This window comes from Ischnura elegans, chromosome 1, assembly GCF_921293095.1.
Source record: "Ischnura elegans chromosome 1, ioIscEleg1.1, whole genome shotgun sequence".
Classification (NCBI taxonomy): Eukaryota; Metazoa; Arthropoda; class Insecta; order Odonata; family Coenagrionidae; genus Ischnura; species Ischnura elegans.
The window spans coordinates 17654840-17675058 of record NC_060246.1 but is presented as its reverse complement, the minus strand read 5'-3'; the positions used below and the strand labels follow the sequence as shown (position 1 = coordinate 17675058).

The 20219-nt window shown below is 40.0% G+C and overlaps 1 protein-coding gene across 1 annotated transcript in view; it reads right to left on the bottom strand.

Moving 5' to 3' along the window:
- Positions 1 to 209: 209 nt before the first annotated feature.
- LOC124156433 (hepatocyte nuclear factor 4-gamma-like) overlaps positions 210 to 20219 on the bottom strand; it is a 58940-nt gene continuing 38930 nt past the window's right edge. Inside the window, exons 4-10 of the mRNA XM_046530988.1 lie at positions 19843 to 19976; positions 17180 to 17329; positions 14660 to 14780; positions 10972 to 11109; positions 5873 to 6109; positions 4036 to 4187; positions 210 to 2683 (exon numbers count right to left, since the gene is read on the bottom strand). Coding sequence (XP_046386944.1) covers positions 2402 to 2683; positions 4036 to 4187; positions 5873 to 6109; positions 10972 to 11109; positions 14660 to 14780; positions 17180 to 17329; positions 19843 to 19976 — 1214 coding nt within the window. The 3' untranslated portion in view covers positions 210 to 2401. The remainder of the gene's footprint in view (positions 2684 to 4035; positions 4188 to 5872; positions 6110 to 10971; positions 11110 to 14659; positions 14781 to 17179; positions 17330 to 19842; positions 19977 to 20219) is intronic.

Genomic DNA, 20219 nt, shown 5'->3' with positions numbered 1-20219 from the left:
CCCTCCCCTCCTCTCGCAGCGCAGGCGTAAAAATCTCCGTCTCGGTTTCCTGCCCTCAGGAGTATAACCTTTGCTGGCCCGCCTCGGGTACCCGATTCCAATGTTCCGGTCTTGCGAACCAACTTTTCAAACTGATGGAACTCTGAATTGTGAGTGCCTCCACAAGAAATCAAGTAAAACAATTGGCCTCATACGAGGTAATATTTTGAGTTCACCCATTTAATAGTAATATCGAAAATATTTACACAATAATTTAATTATGACTGAGATACAAACACATTCAAGAAAATGCATTAATACGTTAATGAGCAATCAGTTCAAATCTATCATCATGCAACACTTAGCAAAAGGTAATTCCCAAGAAATCTAATCTAAACCCTTGTTTTTGAAGACAAGAAAAGGAATCTTCTTCAGGAAATCATAAAAATGACAATCACATCCGGTCATTCCACGTCAATTCAACGCAAAAGTAGTATTTCCATCCCAACCGTTTCCAAATCATTCATACACATTTCGTGACCTTAAAATCTTAAAATTTACGTGGAAATAATAATATTCGGAGGTTTTCAGTAATTAACCTAGAATGTGACAGGACACCAAAGATGGGAAATTTGGGATTGGCAACCAATACAACATTAAAAATATAAATTTTTAAAGGGAAAAAAATAATTTCAAGTAAATTTACAACTTTGTCTGTTTGTAAGAAATTTCTAAGGTACATCTATTCATATTTTTCATATTTAATTGTGTGTATTGATTCTACTCTCTCAATAGAACTGCTGAAGTTAATCTATAGATAGGCACTTTCAACTAGGCTTTTTGAACTCGGAGCCAGAGTATTTATGAAAACACCCACCCTTTGATGTTTCATGTCTATGAATTCTCGAGCACGTAGCTGTGATCTATGAATTTATCAAAAGGGCAAGTATGTGGTATCATTCTTTAAAAAAATTCTCATCTGCAACAAAAATCGATAAATATTCCACCTTTCATTTTCACATTTGTAGGACGGGCCAGACTGTTGCGTGTTTTTCACTAACTCCGATGAAATCACCGCACGAAAAGGTTAAGTTATTTCATAAAGATATCATATTCAGAGGATATTTGGAATCGGGTGACAAGTAAACTCGGTATTCAGATAGGTTAAGTTGAAAATTGACAAAAATATAGGAACTATTAGGACAAAATCTCAGGTAGAAACTTGCGTATGAAAAAGCACCAGCGCTTTATATAATCGCGTAATGGGACTTTTTTACATATTAATCTGTTGAATTATCAATTTTATTTATGACACCCATAACAGGAAATATACTCAAATTTTCTTAAGCTGACAGACGATATCAAGTTAAAATATCTTCATTATGTACCTCGCCCTTGAAACCGCGTCAGTTAATGGTGATGCCAATCATGGAGTTTTAATGTAGTAGTAAATTAAACGTGAATTTTCAGGATAATACCTGTTATTGCCCTTCTGATATTTAGAGATTGGAGAAATATGCTGCAAAGTATCAATAAGTATTTTTTCAAAAACATAAAGAGGAGTGCTTTGAAAGATTAATATTACAGGCCGATGACGGTTGGTTTGAAAATTCTCAAGAACAGACATTGGTGAAAACTTCAAATCCGTATATACCCTTTCATTTGTAATGCATATTTCATTATATATGCTTTATCTGTGTTAAAAATAGATTTAAAGAAGATTATCTCTGGTCAGGCAGCCTTAAATTTGGTGACCGGCAGCATTATTATCAACTCTTGAAAGCCTCGGCGATTTTCATAATTATCTTAATTACGAGGTCGCAAAATATGCCACATTTGAAAGAAATCGGAGAAGATGGGGTTAAGTGGGTTGTTGATGTATCATGGAATGACCCTTTTACCGTTAACTGTAATTCATTTATCAGCTATACATGCATTTTGACAAGTGACTATTTGTACGGCATATCTGACTAGTACGAAGAGGGCGCATGGACAACAGAGTATGCACCCAGATAAAAAAAAAACAAGAACAAAAAATCATAACCACTGGAAACGTAGCCTTTCAGCGTCCCGTTGCCTCGGATATCGCTGCAAATAGTGAACCACCACAGTAAAATTTCTCCATCTCATGGCGGCCCGGACTCCTTCTTCAGGGTACAATTACTCTCCTTAAATCACAGTTGAGACCTAAGCTACCCATGCCAATAAATTTCAAACTACTCATAAGGGTATCAAGATACCTACATACAAAAACTGTCCTTTTCTTGGGAATATTGAGAGAGTATTGTCAAATGGCACATATATTCTTTTTATTCCGCACTGCAGCAACGCATTAGTCCTGTCAATGCCGGTGCGGTTGGCACCCATGAAATCACAGCCTAAAGGTGTCCAATCGTAGCTTTCTTTTCACTGACGACTGCCCTCAAAACGAGTTCTCTGGCTCCTGTTTGAACGAGAGGGCGAATCGCCCGTCCTCCAGCTGCGCCGCCTCGCAGTCTCCCACCGCCTCGACGACGCAGCTGGCGCGGCCCAGCACTGTCTGTGGTGGAGCGGCGGCGCGGTAGTCGCGCAGGATCACCACGCCCAGGGACTGGGAGCCGGCCACAGACGACGAGGGCGAGTTGGGTGCGGCGGCGTCGGAGGGCGCGCAGAGCGCCATTGGGGCGTGGAGGGCGGCACCGCTGCTCACGTGGATGTTGTCATCCTGCAAATACAATCAGGCAGAACATCGGAGTCATGTGCATTACATTGTCTATAATAAAAACCAGTGGCGGAGCGAGGGAGGGTTTTGGGGGATAAACCCTCCCCCCCTCAGAGCTCAGGGAAATTTTTGAGTTTAATCCATTTTACTTAATTGTATTGATATTACTAATAGAATAGTGTGAGATCAATAAAATATGCCTTAGAAAACCGTAAAAATCACCATTTTGAACCATTTATCTTTAAAATCCCACAATTTATTAATTCTCTCGCACCTGCCGCTTATCCTGGTGGGTATTCCATACCTCCACACACCCTAGTACTAGTTGTACCCCCCCCAGCCTTAATTCCTAGCTGCGCCCCTGATAACAGCGAAGTATATAGTGGGGTAGAAAATGCAATCCAGAGGACTCTGATACAAAAAAGAACGCGGCGGTGCTGGGATCGGGCAGTAGGCTGCTCGCTCCTACGAATTGCTCGTCGCAAAAGGGAACGAAGTTCATCTTTCATACGTCTTTGGTCGATGAATTCACTTCTAAACCCTAGCATCAGTGGTATATCAAGGAACGGAATCCGAATTTTTGGATGGGTGAGACAGATTTAGGCGAAGAAATTGCTTGGTTGATATGCTTCAACCATAATGTGCATTTCTTAAATCTCGTACGCCCCCAGCAATATTATTTCAACATAAAACAAAGAGTGCTGGATGGTCTAAAAAAATGACAAAAAGAATATATTCCTTGTGTCTTTATTCAATATTCGATTAACAGCACGCAGCAAACAACCGATTTAAAGGGAATACGAAATTTTTAATTGCTTCTTTACATACTTTACTAATTTACTTCTTTACTACCTTTTTTTCTCATTAATTGTAAGGTAAAGTGAGAATGGCAACTTGATTATATAAATTAATGGATAGTAGTAGTTCTCATGAGTCTAACTTAGAGCAACATCAAAGTGATCACAGTGTCCAAAATATTCTATGAAAGTAGTCTTATTATTCTTTATTACTAGAAATCCTGCGACAATTAAAATATATTTTGCACAATGCTCCCTCATTACCAGAGGAAATAAACCTATATATAGGGGGTTTCAACAACTAACAATAGGCGATCATGCTCACCTCTGCCCTGGAATGGGGAAACCTCTCCAGGCAGGACCCGAACGGGCGACATTTGATACAGTAGGCGAGGACTTTTCTACTCCGCCACCGAGGCCGAAGCCAATTATATACATTCCTATTGAAAATCACTTTCAAACAAAAGTTAAAGGAAACATTCATGGGGACAGGGGATAGCCAACAAAAGATAACGAGTGTGCACTTCTACAGGCATTTTGCTATCACCCTCCGCTCACCTGGCGCGCTCTACCGGCGGAGGCTGAAAGTGGAGGCGGCGGACTTCCGGGCGACGGCTCACTGCTTCCGCCGGCGTCGTGGTACGCCGCGGTGCCGCTAGGAGCGCTGGCCTGTCCACTTCCGCTCGCTTGAGAGATGTCGCCGGTGGCACCTTAAAAGAAAATGCTCTCTTTTTACCATTTATCGCATACCTAGACGCAATTATTGCCATAGCGGAATTTTTTGTAGCAGTCATGGTGAGAGGCAGTTGCCTAACTATAGGGGGGGTTAAGGGGAAGGGAAGGGATTCCTTTGGAGGAATAAAAAAATATTTCAAACTATTGTCAAGTTTTGACGTATAATAACTGCATCTGCTTAAAGTTAAACGATTGATCAAAATTATATAAAATGCATTTCTAGGCATGTCATTTTCCTTAGAACCCCCTATAACCTGGTAACTAGGGAGGATCGTCCCACCAGGCCTCTCTGGGTACCCATAGCATATTTCTAGCTATGTCACAGGTGATCACACAGAGATACTCGGGTCATTGCGATAGCTTCAACATCCAGCTTACAATTAGTGCATGCTGGGCAGAGGTGGATCAATGGAGTGGGTAGGTATGAGGGATGACAGCTGACCCCACCATAATTCATGGAAAAATTGGGAAAATACTAATCTTTATAGTGGTTCTCCAGCAAAATCTTTTACAACTAGAACTTAACAATGCTCAAAAAATAAAAATAAGATGTCGTGCTTCCTCAATGAATTATTTGCACTAAGTCTTTTCAGGATTTGCACCGGTTTAAATAGATGTATATCCCCAATGTTTTCAACCGACAACTTTCCCATTGTCATCAAGGTGAATGAAAAAGTTTGACACCAAAAAAACTGCTGAGGTGGGGCTACAAACAGTCACAACAATCAGGTTACTCCTTAACAGCCTGAAAGGTCTTTGGAATTCAGATGGACGAGTCACCCATTAAAACGTTGGCGATATACAGCGATTTAAAACCCGTGAAAATCCCGAGAAAGCTTCACGCAAATACTTAAAATATTGAAGGAAAGTCTAAAAGTCTCTTGTCTACACCTATCAGACCTCAAACACATTACTGCTGCGAGGTTTTGATACCAGTGGCGGATACAGATGGGGGGCGCGCGCCCCCCCCCCCCTTGCGGGTCCGCCTGTATTGCCGAACATTGCAAAACCACAATTGTAACTCTTTTATATCATATGATGGCATTGTCTTTTACATGTTTATAATCACTTTAAATAAAATTTTCATATACTTTGCCTGTGACTTGATCATCTCTTATTACGATAAAAGTAAAGACAACTCAAGATATGTTGCGCCCCCCCCTTGAGTTTTTTCTGTATCCGCCACTGATTGATACCACCATGGTACCGTGGAATGTAGATGTAATCCAAAACCCCCCAAACAAATAACCTTTATCTGCCCCCAGAGTTCGGGAGAAATACTCAGCCCCTGCCACATACCCTCGAGGTTGCTAATTGCACGATATTATGTACATTTGGCTTCCGGGTTACTTCTGCATTGCTGTTAATCACATGAAAACAATTTTGCGAGCACTGCTGCTCATGTCTTCTGGTCGAAGATATATGTACAATAATAAAAAGAAACATTTACCTTCAGCCCAAACATAGCTCACAAAACTGTTGTCACCTGATGAGCATCAATGCAGAAGTATGTCGAAAAATGGACACAGCATTTGAGCCCCGTGAAAGCCTTCTTTCTTACTCGTTGATATACAGGCAAAAGAAATTACTCCCACCCTTGTAGGGCTTTGATTCCTCAAACTCCAAGAGGCATTCCCCGCCGCAGGCTTAGAGGACTCACCTCCAAGCAGCATTTCCTGCAATAGGCTGTCTATGCGAGCCACTCCAAACAGTTTGGCAAACTGGATCTGCTCGATCATCTGCCAGGTGATGGACTGAAGGGCGGGCAGGGCCAGGAGAAGTTCTCCGAATCTCCCCCTTGAGTCGTACTGCCGGTCACTGATGTAGTCCTCCAAGTTTATCTGTATCTGGTAGCGGAGGCACTTTATGCGGGCAGGTTCGCTTAGCCCTTTGGCATCTGAAATAGGGCAGAAATGAGAGGACCAGTTAATAGGAGGCACATCCTTCCATGGAAGAAGAAATTTTGGTATAAATTTCTGATTTTGGAAGGACCTATTAATGATGAAAAATATGTTCCCTTAACACATTGCGTACAGATGGCAAGAATTCTCAGGTTTTTTTCCCCAACATTCCGGACGGATGACGAAGATTCTTGTCATTTAGGCTTGTCAACCTAAACCATTTTAAAGCGTACAATACATATTCATTAGTACGTTTTCAGTTGTTGTTCGTTATTCATAATGAATTGATGCATCATAATGTTTGATGGGGTAAAGTTATATTCTAAACATTAGCTTTTTAACCATGTTTAAACCAAAGGCATATTTCCAATCTCAACACCTCCACCCAGAATCGGCGTACCTAGGAATTTAAATACCCTGATACGCAATGTGTTAACATTTGGGCAAGAGCTGTAATTATTGGCTATGTTTATCATATCAACGGGGTGAAGTCAATGACCTATTTCCATCAATTGGTGACCACTCTAATCCACAATCTACAGAGTACTTCCAAAGGAAAAGGCAAATGGAAGAAGAATTCCACCATTGATCAAAAGAAAGGCAGATGCCACCAGTGCAGAGTGATTGGCCACATCAAGAGCCGGAGTGGAAAGAGAAAAAAACAAATTGATGATTGGGAGGTAGCTCAGGAAAAAGTGATTCCAGGAAAGAAAATCTACAGATTTATTTATCAGCTCTTGTTGATGAGAAGTGGAGTGCCAAAAGTGCCAATTCTTATTTCAAATGAGAATAGTGTACCAGTATCAGCTACAAATATGTTATCTCTAAATAGGTTAGCGTAAAAGGATATAGCTACTATGTTTGATTCTTCTGCTAGTAAGATGCACGATGCCAAAGTTTTGAAGGCTACAGGGATTATACAAGCCACCAGGATAGGAGATAATGGTATTAATAGTTTACATTAAAAGCAGGGTAATTAAAATGATTGGTGTAGCAATAATTTTGCCATAGGTTTTTTTGGTGGTGTTGAAGAAAATAATTCCAAGTTACTGTAGCATGAAGGATTGGAACATATGGGGCATGGAAATTGCAAATATTATGAGTCTTGTAAATGGTGTGAATTATGGTAAAGGCTAAAATTGTCAACCTCATGAATCATGTGTCATTGGAAAAATTGTCAAAAGATAATTCACAGCGGGATCAAGGATGGAAAGGATGAGCCAAAAATTGAGCCAAGTTCACTCTGATCCGTGCAGGCCAATGGATCCAGCTGGCATGAAAGGTGAATGCTTACATTAATTTATCACTGCACCAGGTAATTATTTGTCATTGTACATACTTAATAGCCAGGAGACTCATGTATTTCTAGAATGTTTTCGAACCTTTAAAGCTAAGGTGGAAAATGGAACAGGAGATAGAATTAAATTTAAATTATGGACATATAATGACAGTGAGTACATGGGTGAAGCAGTAAAAGAGAGCTTAGATCTAGAGGGGTAAAACATGAATTGACAATGCCATTCAATCTGGAGAAGAATGGGCTTCCAGAGTGAGCTAACTGGGATATGACAAAGTGGGTAAAAAGTGTGCTATATGAGTACAATCTACTAAATATTAATGGGGTTGAAGCATGTCAGACTGCTGCATTTAAGAAAAAAGCCACAGATAGAGAAATTGGGAATTCATTTGCCAAAAGATAGATGGAAAAGACATAAGATTTTCAATCTAAGTTAGCTCAGGGTGTTTGGGTATGGTATTGCCTATGGTCATATGGAGCCTCCAAAGAAGCTGGATGTCTCCTCTCAGTAATTTTATTTTTTGGGTATTATGAGAATTCAAAAGAATATTTTTGGAGAGATCCTTTAAAATATGGGAAGGATAATCAATGCGCAGGATGTGGAATTCTTCGAGAACAGGTTCATAAGAAATCAGCCAACTAGGAAATATTTTTAAAATTATGCCTTTTAACCCATTTTTATGAGAGTATATGACTTAACATCGCTCAGCCCCTATCAGGCATTGAGAAAAGTATGGATGAAACATTAAAATGAATTATTCAAGCAGTAAAGATAGTGAAAATACTTCAAATGGTGTGAGGTTATAGAAGAAGGCAGTGTACATAGTCTGCAGACTATGGAATCAGGAAGAGTTAGTCAAGATATGGAAACCAATGATCACGGGGAGGAAAAGAGGTATGCAGTAAGACAGAGTGCGAAAGGACAGTGGCACAGCAAGGGGAGGGTTTGGAGAATAAAACTCCCCCAGAGCTTGGAGAATTTTTTTTATAAAAATATTTTAATGTGACAAACTTTGTACATAATTTATTTTATGGGGACTCACAAACAAAACATCAAACTATTCACACAGCTGTAGAACCATAAAGTATATCTAATATAATGTACTTACTCTATGGTAAAACTCATCATATCGAACCATTTATCTAAAAAATTTCTGGGGAGGGCCTCCACACCTACTGCTTACCCAGGTATTCCATATCCTACAGACCCCCAGCGTCTAAAACCCCTCCAGCCTTAAATCCCATCTGTGCCCCAGTGAAAGGAATTCCCAAATCACACATTACCCTAAACATCAATCAATTCAGCCTCCTATAAGCCAATGTCTATATAAAATGATCCACAGATAGTTGAAGCTTTATGAAGCAATGGAGATGAATGGAGAAAAGCCATGCAGGTAGAGTGGGGAGAGCTAACACAAAAAAGGTTCTCTTCTCTTTTTCATTTGCTTGAAGATTTAAAAAAAAATAAATAAAAATTTGTGGATTTTAAAAGAATGGTGCATGTAGCTGCACAATGTGTGCATTTTCAAGCTGGGATGGTGGAAAAGGATTTTACTAGAAAGTAAGGTGCTTGTAATAACAAGCATTTTCTCAATTAATTAGTAATTCTTCTGAAAGATTGTTAATTGCTTTATATGTGGAATTAGATTGAAAAATCACAAAATTGGATATTATTGCAGTTTTCTTGAATGGTGATCTAAAGAACACAATATATATGAAATAGCCTGAGAGTTTTGTTATGAAGGGAAAGTATGTCAATTGCACAAGGGAGTCTATGGCTTGACACGAGTCTCTAAATTGTGGTATGACAAGTGTCAAGGTATTTTAAAAAGGTTTGGTTTTACAAAATTGACGACAGATATTTTGAAATAAGAAATTTGGGTGATACCAGAAGTCCTTAAGGAACGAGATAAATGAGGACAATTGAGGATATTCAATTAAAACCAGGAATAGCACATTCTTAACTTACTGGGTAAGTTCAACATGTTAGATGCCAATACAGCTTCTACACAAATGGAAGTTGGTATTGACACGAATCCTAGTGATCCATAAAAATGTCCTAATGCGCCATACCGAGCATAAATAGGATGCATGTGCCATGATCTGTCCAAGATCAGATATCGCTTTTGCTGTTTCGTTGTAGAGCAGATACGACAATAATTTTAATACGTAACATTGGGCATATGCCTGAAGAGTGTACGATATTTAAGTGGTACACTTAATTATCGAATTAATTATGTACTACACCGGGAAATTTTTAGAAGGGTATGCAGATGCAGGCTTGGCAAGTGACACGATTGGCAAAGTATTATGTACAGGGAATGGGGTATATTTTCTGGGAGAGCAAGAAGCAGTCCTGAGTTGTCCTGTCCAAAAAGGAGGCAGAGTATGTTAGTTTAACTGCATGTGCTAAGAAAGGAATCATTTTACAACATCTTGAAGAATATTTTAGAGAAACATACAAAAGAATGTTCGATTGATAGTCAGTGTGTCTGTTTAACCCTTAGAGTGCGGGAACGTTTTTATACATTTTGCACGCTGACTGGTATTTACCAAAAATTTTTATTGCTACCTGGATACAATGGGCCACTTGGGCACTTTCCCTCACTGTAAGGATCGCTAAGGGCCTTAACTTTACCAGAGCAGCCTTCATGGCAGGGGCTGGCTCCTACACAGGGGGTCTCCCCTACACTGGCTGGCAGCTGAAATTGTGAACTCCCGCAGCCCAAGGGTTGATGATAACCAGTCAGCAATAAAAACTACTAAATGAGTTGAAGTTAGAGAAAAATGAAAGCAGTATATTGATGTGAAATTTCATTTTGATAATACAGCTGTGGCTGATGGAAAAAGGTGATACATTTCAAACTTACGAAGGAATTTATAGCATATATTTTAGGTAATATAACCTTAACTAAATATTAGCATTCCAGTTGGGCAAAGGATATGAACTTATTGTGCAACTAGATCATGTGAGGGAGTTTTAAATATAATCTAGTTTTCAAGTGCATTCTCGTTCAAATTTAAAGGATAATAGGATTTTACTCAATTTAACTTTAAACTGCACAACACACAGGAGTGACCTCTTTTGTATTCATGACTCCACCACTCAGCAGCGGCACAGCTAAGAATTAAGGCTAGGGGGGGGTTTTAGGGCGCAAGTAATACTTAGGGGTGTGGGGGTATTGCATACCTGCCAGGGTAAGCAGGAGTTGTGGGGGCAAAAACTTTAAGAATAATGGTTCAAAATGGCGAGTTTTATGGCTTTCTGAGGAATATTTGATTAATCCCAACACTATGCTATAAGCAATATTGATCCAATTAAGTAAAATGGATTAAACTTAAAAACTCCTCTGAGCTCGGGGGTTGGTTTTATTCCCCAAACCCCCCCCCCCCCCCCACTAGCTATGCCACTACCACTCAGTGCATCTCTTTGATTCACGGCAGAATATTCATGGGGATCACTTTAAGGACTATTCATTGTTTATTCCTGAAAATTAAAAACTTTTCCCAGAGGTTCATTTTGATGGCATGAAGGAGTTGGAGAGAGAGAAGGGTACTCACGTGGGTCGAAGAACACAATAGCTTTGAGGCACGCAAATTCCGAGTCGTCCACTTGCACCTCGGCCAGGGGGCGCACCAACTCGTCCATGACACGGACACCCACACGACTGATATCCACGTCCGCTGACACGCCACCCTCTGCAGATCAAGAGAGAAAGCCGTACGTAAACATCGTGTAGGAATCAGCAGGAAAAGGACCTCACCATGTATACTTGCAGTACATCCGAATTTTAAAAGTCAGTCTTTCTTTGTACTATCAGGGATGGCAATGGTGTTTTGATTAATAAAATAATTGGCATCACTCATCATAATAATTTTTCAACTTTCTATGTGAGTGTATTTGTGCTGTGGTCTATAGTTACATGGAGGGATGCTCACTTGGCCAGAGCTCATACTACCAGCACAAATAGGTGCACATATTGCTTTTGTTATCATGTGTATTTTTTGTGACCATGCGGTGTTTATGTGGGGATCCTGCTGCATGCTAATGATAGAACATCACCCACAAGACACCCTTGAGATAACTCATAATTTATTATATATAAGACGATAAAACCCTGCAGTCAGCCACTTCAAGGGTGTATGGCAGAGGTTGGGTTTTCACTAACATGCACTGTCCAAGACCCTATGTGTGCCATTTGAAGTACTTGGCATAGGTAAAGTAGGACAAAAGGAAGAAGAACATGAGGGAGCTCAAAGAACTAGCTCGGAAATGGAGGGCTGCAGTATATACATCAATCTTATAATTCTGGAGTACCTTAGCTGAAAGAACATCACTTATAATATAGAAACAGTGTGAGCTCCATGGGTTTGGAAGGAAAATAAAAATAAAATTGCATGAACTGAGCAACACAGAACTACAGCACAGATACACTTATATTAAAGTAAGCTTAGTACTTGACAACATTAAAATAATAATAAATAATTATATTACTGACAAAAAGAAATAACAATAGGTTTAACCACGAAGGCTTGGTATCAATCTAGAGGAATCAATGATAATGAATACAGTTCGAATAATTATAGAACTCTAAACATTTTTCTTCAGCTCATACAATTCGGATGAGATTTCGACTTGGAGGATAAATCACTTGGATTCCATACGACAGTTTTTTCACCTCAAAATGGAACCCTGAATATGATAGCCGATTCGGACATCGAACCGTCAATAACCTCTCAGCTGCGGACTCGCTGATGAGCCAGAGGCGGGGCCTGAACGGGGTGGGTTTGGCTTTTGTGTTCGCTAGCAGCCCTCCACTTCCTAACCCGGAGGCGATCCTGAGAGCTTTTCGCAGCCACTGGGAAAGCACCCCATTCATTATTCCATGAAAACAGACGCGGATCATCTGCGCCGAACAAACTTCAGCAAAGTATCATTATCTAGGGGACTTGATATCTCCACATTCCCGCACAACTAAAATAATACCTATTAGGAAACATACTCTCGTTCATTTATGTGCAAATATTTGATTCCGCACCTTAGTTTTACACACTTTCTGGGATTTATCGGGAACGACTCACAAACCTTTTTTAGCATAAATAGTAATTGGCATAACCTCTTTAATTACGCTCCATTTAAATGCATCACGGGAAATCGCAGATATTTGCATTGTTTTCTTCGGCTCATACATATTCAACATAAATAGTAGTTGGCACGTTACACTGACTTACACTCATTGGTTTTGAAGTTCATAAGAGGTTAGAAGGAAGGGCAAGTAACTTAGATGACGGACGGAAGTGAGAAATAAAATGAAGAAAAATGCGGAAAAACTAGATGAACAAGACATTCTTGATGGCGTGGGGAGTGTGACGAAATGGAAAAGCAATTGGAGAGAGAGAAGTAGGCGTTTGCGCTATAAAATCAAGGTAAAATCGTTATCAGGACGCAACGGCGTTTAAGAGACGGCCTGCTTGTATCGTTTGACGTTCGCAAAAAAAAGTCAATTGACGGTAAATGCGCAACACCTTTTGGCAGCATCTGATTCGGAGGAAGAGTTCTCAGTCGCGTACAATCTTGCTCAGATATGAAATCTGAGATTAGATGGAGAGCGTCTCGCCGATATGTTATGCCGCTATGTCACATAAAAATGGTGGGATAAGACTTAGCTGAAGGAATCGTTATGAAGGGATTTTGTGAAATCTAAGTTATAAGTACATTTTGATTAGATATGCACGGCTAAAGTTGAGGCCACAGTGTGTGCCCACGGGGTTACGGATGGTGGATCGACCTCTAGACAGAGGTTAGCTGCGAGATAAGCGAGTTTACTCGTCGAATAAGCAGTCGTGGACAAAAACCAGCGGCATTCCGAGGTCGTATTGGTCTATCATTTAGTATGATAAGACATTTAATTGATGCATAAAACTTGTAACGACGCCGTTACTTGGCGACGGGAGGCCGCCAACAGTTGATTACTTGCATTTGGACGATGAATTACCTTGGTAGAAGGTGGGTGACGCCACAACATTGGCCCCAGCATACCTCGTGCGTGTTGCATCACATGACTTTGGCACGGTTAGCGAAAGGCACACTATTAATGTGCATTTGAGTAATAAGAAAACTCATTCAAGGGAACCTCAGTGACCTTTCATTTGCGACTATAGTTAAAAAGATTTTAATATATCGTATTTCATTTTGATATGTCCTTAACATATTCCTGTCGGGCACATTGATGTTTGAATTACCCACGTGATACATATGATAGATAAACGAGTTCACCGAAGAGGGAGCTAGCCATGAAGAGTTCATAAATATCGACTGCAATTTAAACCTTCCTCTGCTGCTCGACTCGACTCGACCTGCTCTCTACAAATCCTTACTCAAAGTGATATACGGTAGGCAACCAAATTTTTTGTAAGGTCACCAAAATGTTTTTCGAAAATGTAGTCCTAAATGTACTCCTTCTGTATTTCGACCTCATACAGTGGCGCAGCGAGGGGGGGGGGTTTGGGGGTTAAAACCCCCCCAGAACTCAGAGAAGTATTTGAGTTTAATCCATTTTACTTGATTGGATTGATAATACTAATAGAATAGTGTAAGGATTGATAAAATATCCCTTAGAAAGCCGTAAAATTCACCATTTTGAACCGTTTATCTTAAAATTCCGCAATTTATTAATCTCGCATCTACCGCTTATCCTGTTGGGTATTCCATACCCCCACACACCCCGGTATTAGTTGCACCTATACCCCTCCCCCCCCCCCATCCTTAATTCCTGGCTGCGCCCCCGACCTCATGGATACGAAAATGATACTGAAAAAATCTTATTTCCCACAGTTTTTGCTCGAATGGCACACATTTGCAATTAGCCAAAGTGCAATATATCAATATTGTAATCTCAATCCTGTAAACTGAAAGGATATCCTGCAAAGCAATGATTCCATATTAATATTTCACATATGTTTCTTCCATTTTGATCTTCGGGCTATTCCTCATTAGGTACCAATATTTTATTGATGAACATTTATATAAATCACCTTTAGCGGTAATTAAAGCTTTTTATAAAAGTGCATTTGCGCTGTAGTAATATCCGTTGAATTAAGCGTTGACTGGGAGTCCACGACGCCCCACATACAGTTATTTTCATGCATGTATGACAATTTTTCCTCTCACAACCTTAAGTTTTGCACTGCATACTGGTCACCGTGTCCCAAAGAGCCAGTTATGGAAGGTGCGGAGTAGCAAACTTACCCATAGGGTGCCTCGTGATGATGCAGTTATTTCCGAGCAGTAAAATGTCCTTGAGGTGCAGTGACCTCCTCGCCAGTCCCAGCAACAGGTGTTCGCCCGCGTGCGCCCGCAGCAGAGCCACCTGCAATTCAAATCGCGAAGCACAGAGCCCATTAACAATGTCTCTTCAGCGGAGAGTGAGGCACCTAAACGGATTGGCGGTAAAGGGAGGTCCTCAATGACACACCATTGCGAACTAAGGCAGAGTCCTCTATATTGCAATCTCAACACCAGTAGCGCAGCGAGGGGGGGGGTTTTGGGGGATACCCCCCCCCCTTAGAGCTCACAGAAATTTTTAAGTTAAATCTATTTTACTTAATTGGATTAATATTACTTATAGAATAGTGTGAGGATTAATAAAATATCCCTCAGAAGGCCGTAAAAAATCACCATTTTGAACCATTTATCTTAATTTTTTTCCGGCGGAAGGCCTCCGCACCTCCCCCTTACCCTGGCGGGTATGCAATACCCCAAGCACCCCAGTATTAGTTGCTCCTGAAACCCCCCTAGCCTTAATTCCCAGCTGCGCCCCAGCTCAACACTACCAAGTGGAGTCGCATTCGATTCCATTGTGGGAAAGGCGGTGTCCGCCATTGCTAGGCTAAACCTCCCCTTGAATCGAATGGGGAAATGAGAAGTAGTCATGTTTCTCATTAGTTTATTGAACGCATGAAGATCTTTGGGAATTCAAGAAGAGTTGAATGTTTTCCGTAGCCCCTTACAATAGAGGGTAGCCAAAAATTTCTTTCGGAGTGGGGTCCAAAATCAGGGGAGAAATCTTTGAAAACCAGGGTACCAAAGGGAGGGTTTAAAACTTATTTTAACGCTTTTAATGGTAAAAAAAACTTCATTTGCCAAATAAATCTTTTGTAAATTCATGATTTTTCAATATTTTTTTCTTTTATGAAGCGAATTAATTGTGTTTTATTTTACGGGGGGGATCCGGACCCTCGGACCTCTCTCCTGGCTACGCCACTGCATTCCAACAATTTGAAGAGTGACAACTAGGGGGGGAAGTCGGAAATAAAGTGAAATTCATTTGTTGAGTTATTGAAAATGTTTATTGCTCACTAAATGTCCACTTTTCTTAAATTTCAATTGTGGAATTGAAAAATAAAACGAACTCCATTAGTCTCGATGTCAGCGCTTCAACAAAGTCAACCATTAGTGAAGTGCCAAACAATGGCGAGCTGCGACGACTCCTTTGCGTAGCTATTATGAGGTAATATAAAGGACTCTGAACTACGGGTTGTGACCGTTGTGAAAAACAATTTTAAACAACGGTCAAAGCTAAGGGATTGGTTAAAAATTATCAATTACCTGATTATTTTAGATCATGGATAAAAGGCTTAGTTCTGGCGTGTAGTATCTTATGCAAATCAATAATTGACGGCGCACATTTAATTTAAAAAAAGAAACTATTGATACCACACAGCCAAGAGCGTACCCAGGATCAAAACTAGAGGGGGACAAGCCGTAGTCGTTAAATTTGTAACACAGAAAAGGTTATGAAACCAAAATACCAAGAAAATTACAACCGCGATTTATTGTTTTTTTTTATTTGCTCGGAAAAAATATTTTTATCTTAATTAAATGTTAAATACTACTATCACTTTTCTAAGATTTCAAGAAAATTTGTTCAAAAATTTCGTTTTGAACTAAATTTACTATTGCTTCTAGGGGTGGGCAGCTGCCCCCTGCCCCCTCCCCCGGTGGGGTAGCCCATGCACACACAGCACCTGCTCTTTCGCAAGTCCATGAATGCTAGCGAGAACAAAATTTCCAGGAACAAATCAAAATTGCTCTAAACCTTCCTTGCCTGAATGATTCGATATTTCTTGAACCAGGTGCTTGTAGGTTTACTACCATGGGGAGCTTTTATTTCCGCATAAGAGTTTAGAACCGTTGATTTGAACAACTGACGATCGCAATGTAAATTTAACGAAGGCTAAGCTTGATTGGCCGTCGTCTACGTGTTTCTACTAGGAGGCAATAAGAAACTAGGACCACACCTATGATGATAACCAACAATATATGCACGATTTCCAGCATACTAGTTTTAACCACACGAAACTTGACCTTCCACAAATCTATGGATACTCACTTGGAGACAAGTATTAGTTTAGATCAAGTATCGCTACATATTCAGGTTTGAGAATACCATACACTTTCAGCCATTTCTATGGCGCTCATTTTCCTTGTTTGAACATTGCAAGATATGGAATTGTTTAATCTATGATACAGTCAATATCGGCATTGAGAGGAACATAACAGTTCAACAAGTAAAAGCATGATTTAACTAGACCGACACATTCTTATCAAGTGAAAGCAATGGATGGAGAATACTGTGACCCGACAAAGACGGCGCCGAATGCATCATAAAACATTATGGAAAGCGCGATTTGAAGACTGGACGGCAGAAAATCGAGGTCTAACATTCGGCAATTCATTTTGATAAAAAGTGAGAGGCATTTTGCATACCTGGTCGTCGAGTGGCAGCTCCGTGAAAGCCTGGATGTACTTCGCCCACTCGACCAGGATGAGTAACTGCTGCTTCATGGAGTCACACACGTCGTTTATATTGGCGAATTTTTTGGACGAAAGGTCGTAGTCACTCGTGGGAGAGCCAGGCTGTAATGAAACGGGACATGATTATTTCGTAATCAACTCTTGAACATGCATTTTGAGAGAGGGAGAGTGAAGTCTCGCTTGTAAATAGATGTTAGTGAAATTGCGAGTACACCAGAGTCCTCTCGATGATGATTACGTGAAGGAGTATTGTCGATGATAATAGCATGTAAAAATAGATGCCTTAATTGGGCGAGGTTGAGACTTAAAAGTCCTCTCTTACACCTAATAATAGCCATCCATAGGACTGTAGAGGACACGCCTTCGGCTGAGAAGAAATATCCTTCGAAATTATAGAATAAACAGTATAAAGGCCGTTTTACACGGGGCACGGAATTGCGCAGGTTAGAGCTGCATTAATTTCTAAAATGGCGTGGAATTGAGCGAATGCATGAACGAAATTAGAATAGGGGCTATTTTGCCGTCTCGCATCCACGCATTCTCGCATGTGTTCAAGCAATTCACCGCTTTACAGGACGCAATTTTGATTGCGCCTTCGCACGTACGTCAGATTGCGCAATTCCGTGTACCGTGTAAAACGGCCTTAAAAGTGGGTATTCCGCTGCGACGCAATTAATGTTTCACGTGGTAGCACTGAGGGAATGTGTATTTCTTCTGCAATCATTATAGATCTATGATTCCGGTATTTACCTCTTCATCAGAGGAACACTCAAGTACAAGCAACAGCAGGATAACCATAGTACTAGAGTGCGCGACCCTCTTGCCTTGCCTGCTTCCCGAGCCCTTTCTTATTTAGATGTATCAAACTCTTTCTTTGTTGAGAGAAAAAGTCGGCAGCCTTCACCTCTTACCCAAACTAGGCTTTTAATGGTAATTTAATACAGATAAACACAAATTACGAAAACTCAGTTTAGTAAAATTTTTCTCTAAAATGCCGCTCCCATTGAGCGACCTCCTCTCTCCATGACCGGTATTTCACGGAGCCAATTGTAGTGCCTTAAGTTTCATGTTACTTAATGTCTTATGTCCCAAAATGATTTATAGCCCCTCAGGAGGAAATGTCGATCGAATCAAGTAGCTGCATATTATAGTCATCGAAAATATACTTCATTTATGTGTACATTTGTGACTATGTATCGCACTTTCGCAAAACAGTTTGTTGTAATTTCCTACCCATGTATTAACATTGGCAATTCCTTTTCAATGTAACAAATCTAACTTCATACATTTGGAGTGCAAAATATCGAATTAAATTGTAATTAATGAGATAGTTCCAGGGTATTAGCAAAAAAAATTAAGCAAAATCTATTCTTACTATTATTTAATGATTCTTGAGATCAGTATGTTGACGACATTTTTCATTATAGTCACCCAGGAATTTGTTATTACATCTTTTTAAAGAGAAGACCTATCCGGACTTCTGCTCTCTCATACGACTCTAACGATCAATTTTCAGTGGAACCGTCATCAGTGATCGCTTGCGAAAGTTTCCACTGCGCATTACTTTTTCTATGGATCCGCGAAAACAAGAAAATTCGACTAGGTTATTAAAGCTCTTTCTAATTAGTTACTTAATTTTCAGGGTCCTCCCCGCCTAACTCAGCCAAAGGGGTCTGGAGCGGATTGCAATGTTCTTCTACTGGTATTTCCGTGAGAAGATCAGGCCTCCTTCGAATGTTTCTAGACACAGTGGATGTGGAATTGCAATCTACCTGCCTAAGTGTTTATAGCTGGTCGCTGACACCGAAGGTTAGTCATTTTTTATTTGCAAGATAAGTATGTGCTTAAGCGCCACTGCTGGGTAGATTTTTAAGGGGTGTATTAATTGGAGTGCTCATATCATTTATAATCTTTACGTCATCGGAACAGAAAATAATCAACACATTAGTTTCCACCACATTGAATGTACTTACTTGAATATTCTGTTGCAGATAACATGAACATATAGTATCATCAGAAAAACAGATTAATTCTTTCTATTACACAATTGGAATATCTCACTTGGAAGTTCGAAATGTAAATTTATTGGTCACAATCCATTCTCAAAAACTAAGTAAAAATTAAGAGCCATAGCAAATGGCATCGTGTTTCAAAATTTCCTTAAATTCCTTCAATTATTTATGAGTTATTAGAAGTACTTTTCGAAATTTCTATCCAAAAATGCTAGTTGGTACTTAAGTACATGATGAAGGTAGCGTCAATCACATTTTTCAAATGTTCAAAGGGTTCGTGGCGCGGGTTAATAGTACATGATTCGTTTAAAATTTTACAATGAATTTATTTTTTTGAATGATAAAAACAAAAATAAAGAAGGTTAAAATCAAAAAGTCTAAAATTACAATTTTAAGGGACACTAAGTGACTCACGTGGATGGAACTCTCGGAAAAATAGACACTAGAAGATGGTATGAATGTTGTGGCGACTAAATAAGTTTGAGTGTGTGTAGCTAATAAGGCATTATCAATGAAAACTCGGTCGCAAGGACTCACTTGTTTTCATGTATTGCATACGCATGGGATTGGCAGACGCTCTTCAGAGCTCACTCACTCACTCACCTCGAGCGATGCTCCCACTTGTCGGGAGAGCATTTCGGCGTTGAGCAGCGACGCGACCGATAGTCCGTTGGAAGCGGCTTGCTCCTCGTAGCTGGGCCTCCGACAGCTTATGCGGTCCCTCTCGTTCTGAACGGCTGCGAACAAAAAACATGCGATCATTCACTTGCCCTGAAAACTTTAAATTTTATGAAGTTTTTCTCTGGCACTTTCCTCGCCATATGTTAGCTTGGGATGCACACCATTATTTATATGCGAAGATAATTCGGTTTTCATCCGAAGATAAAAACTTTCCTTTCATATATGTATCGTTATTTTCTACGTTTATCATTAAAATTATGCCGCCGCTTAAAAAGACAATGAGATTCTTAAACATGCTA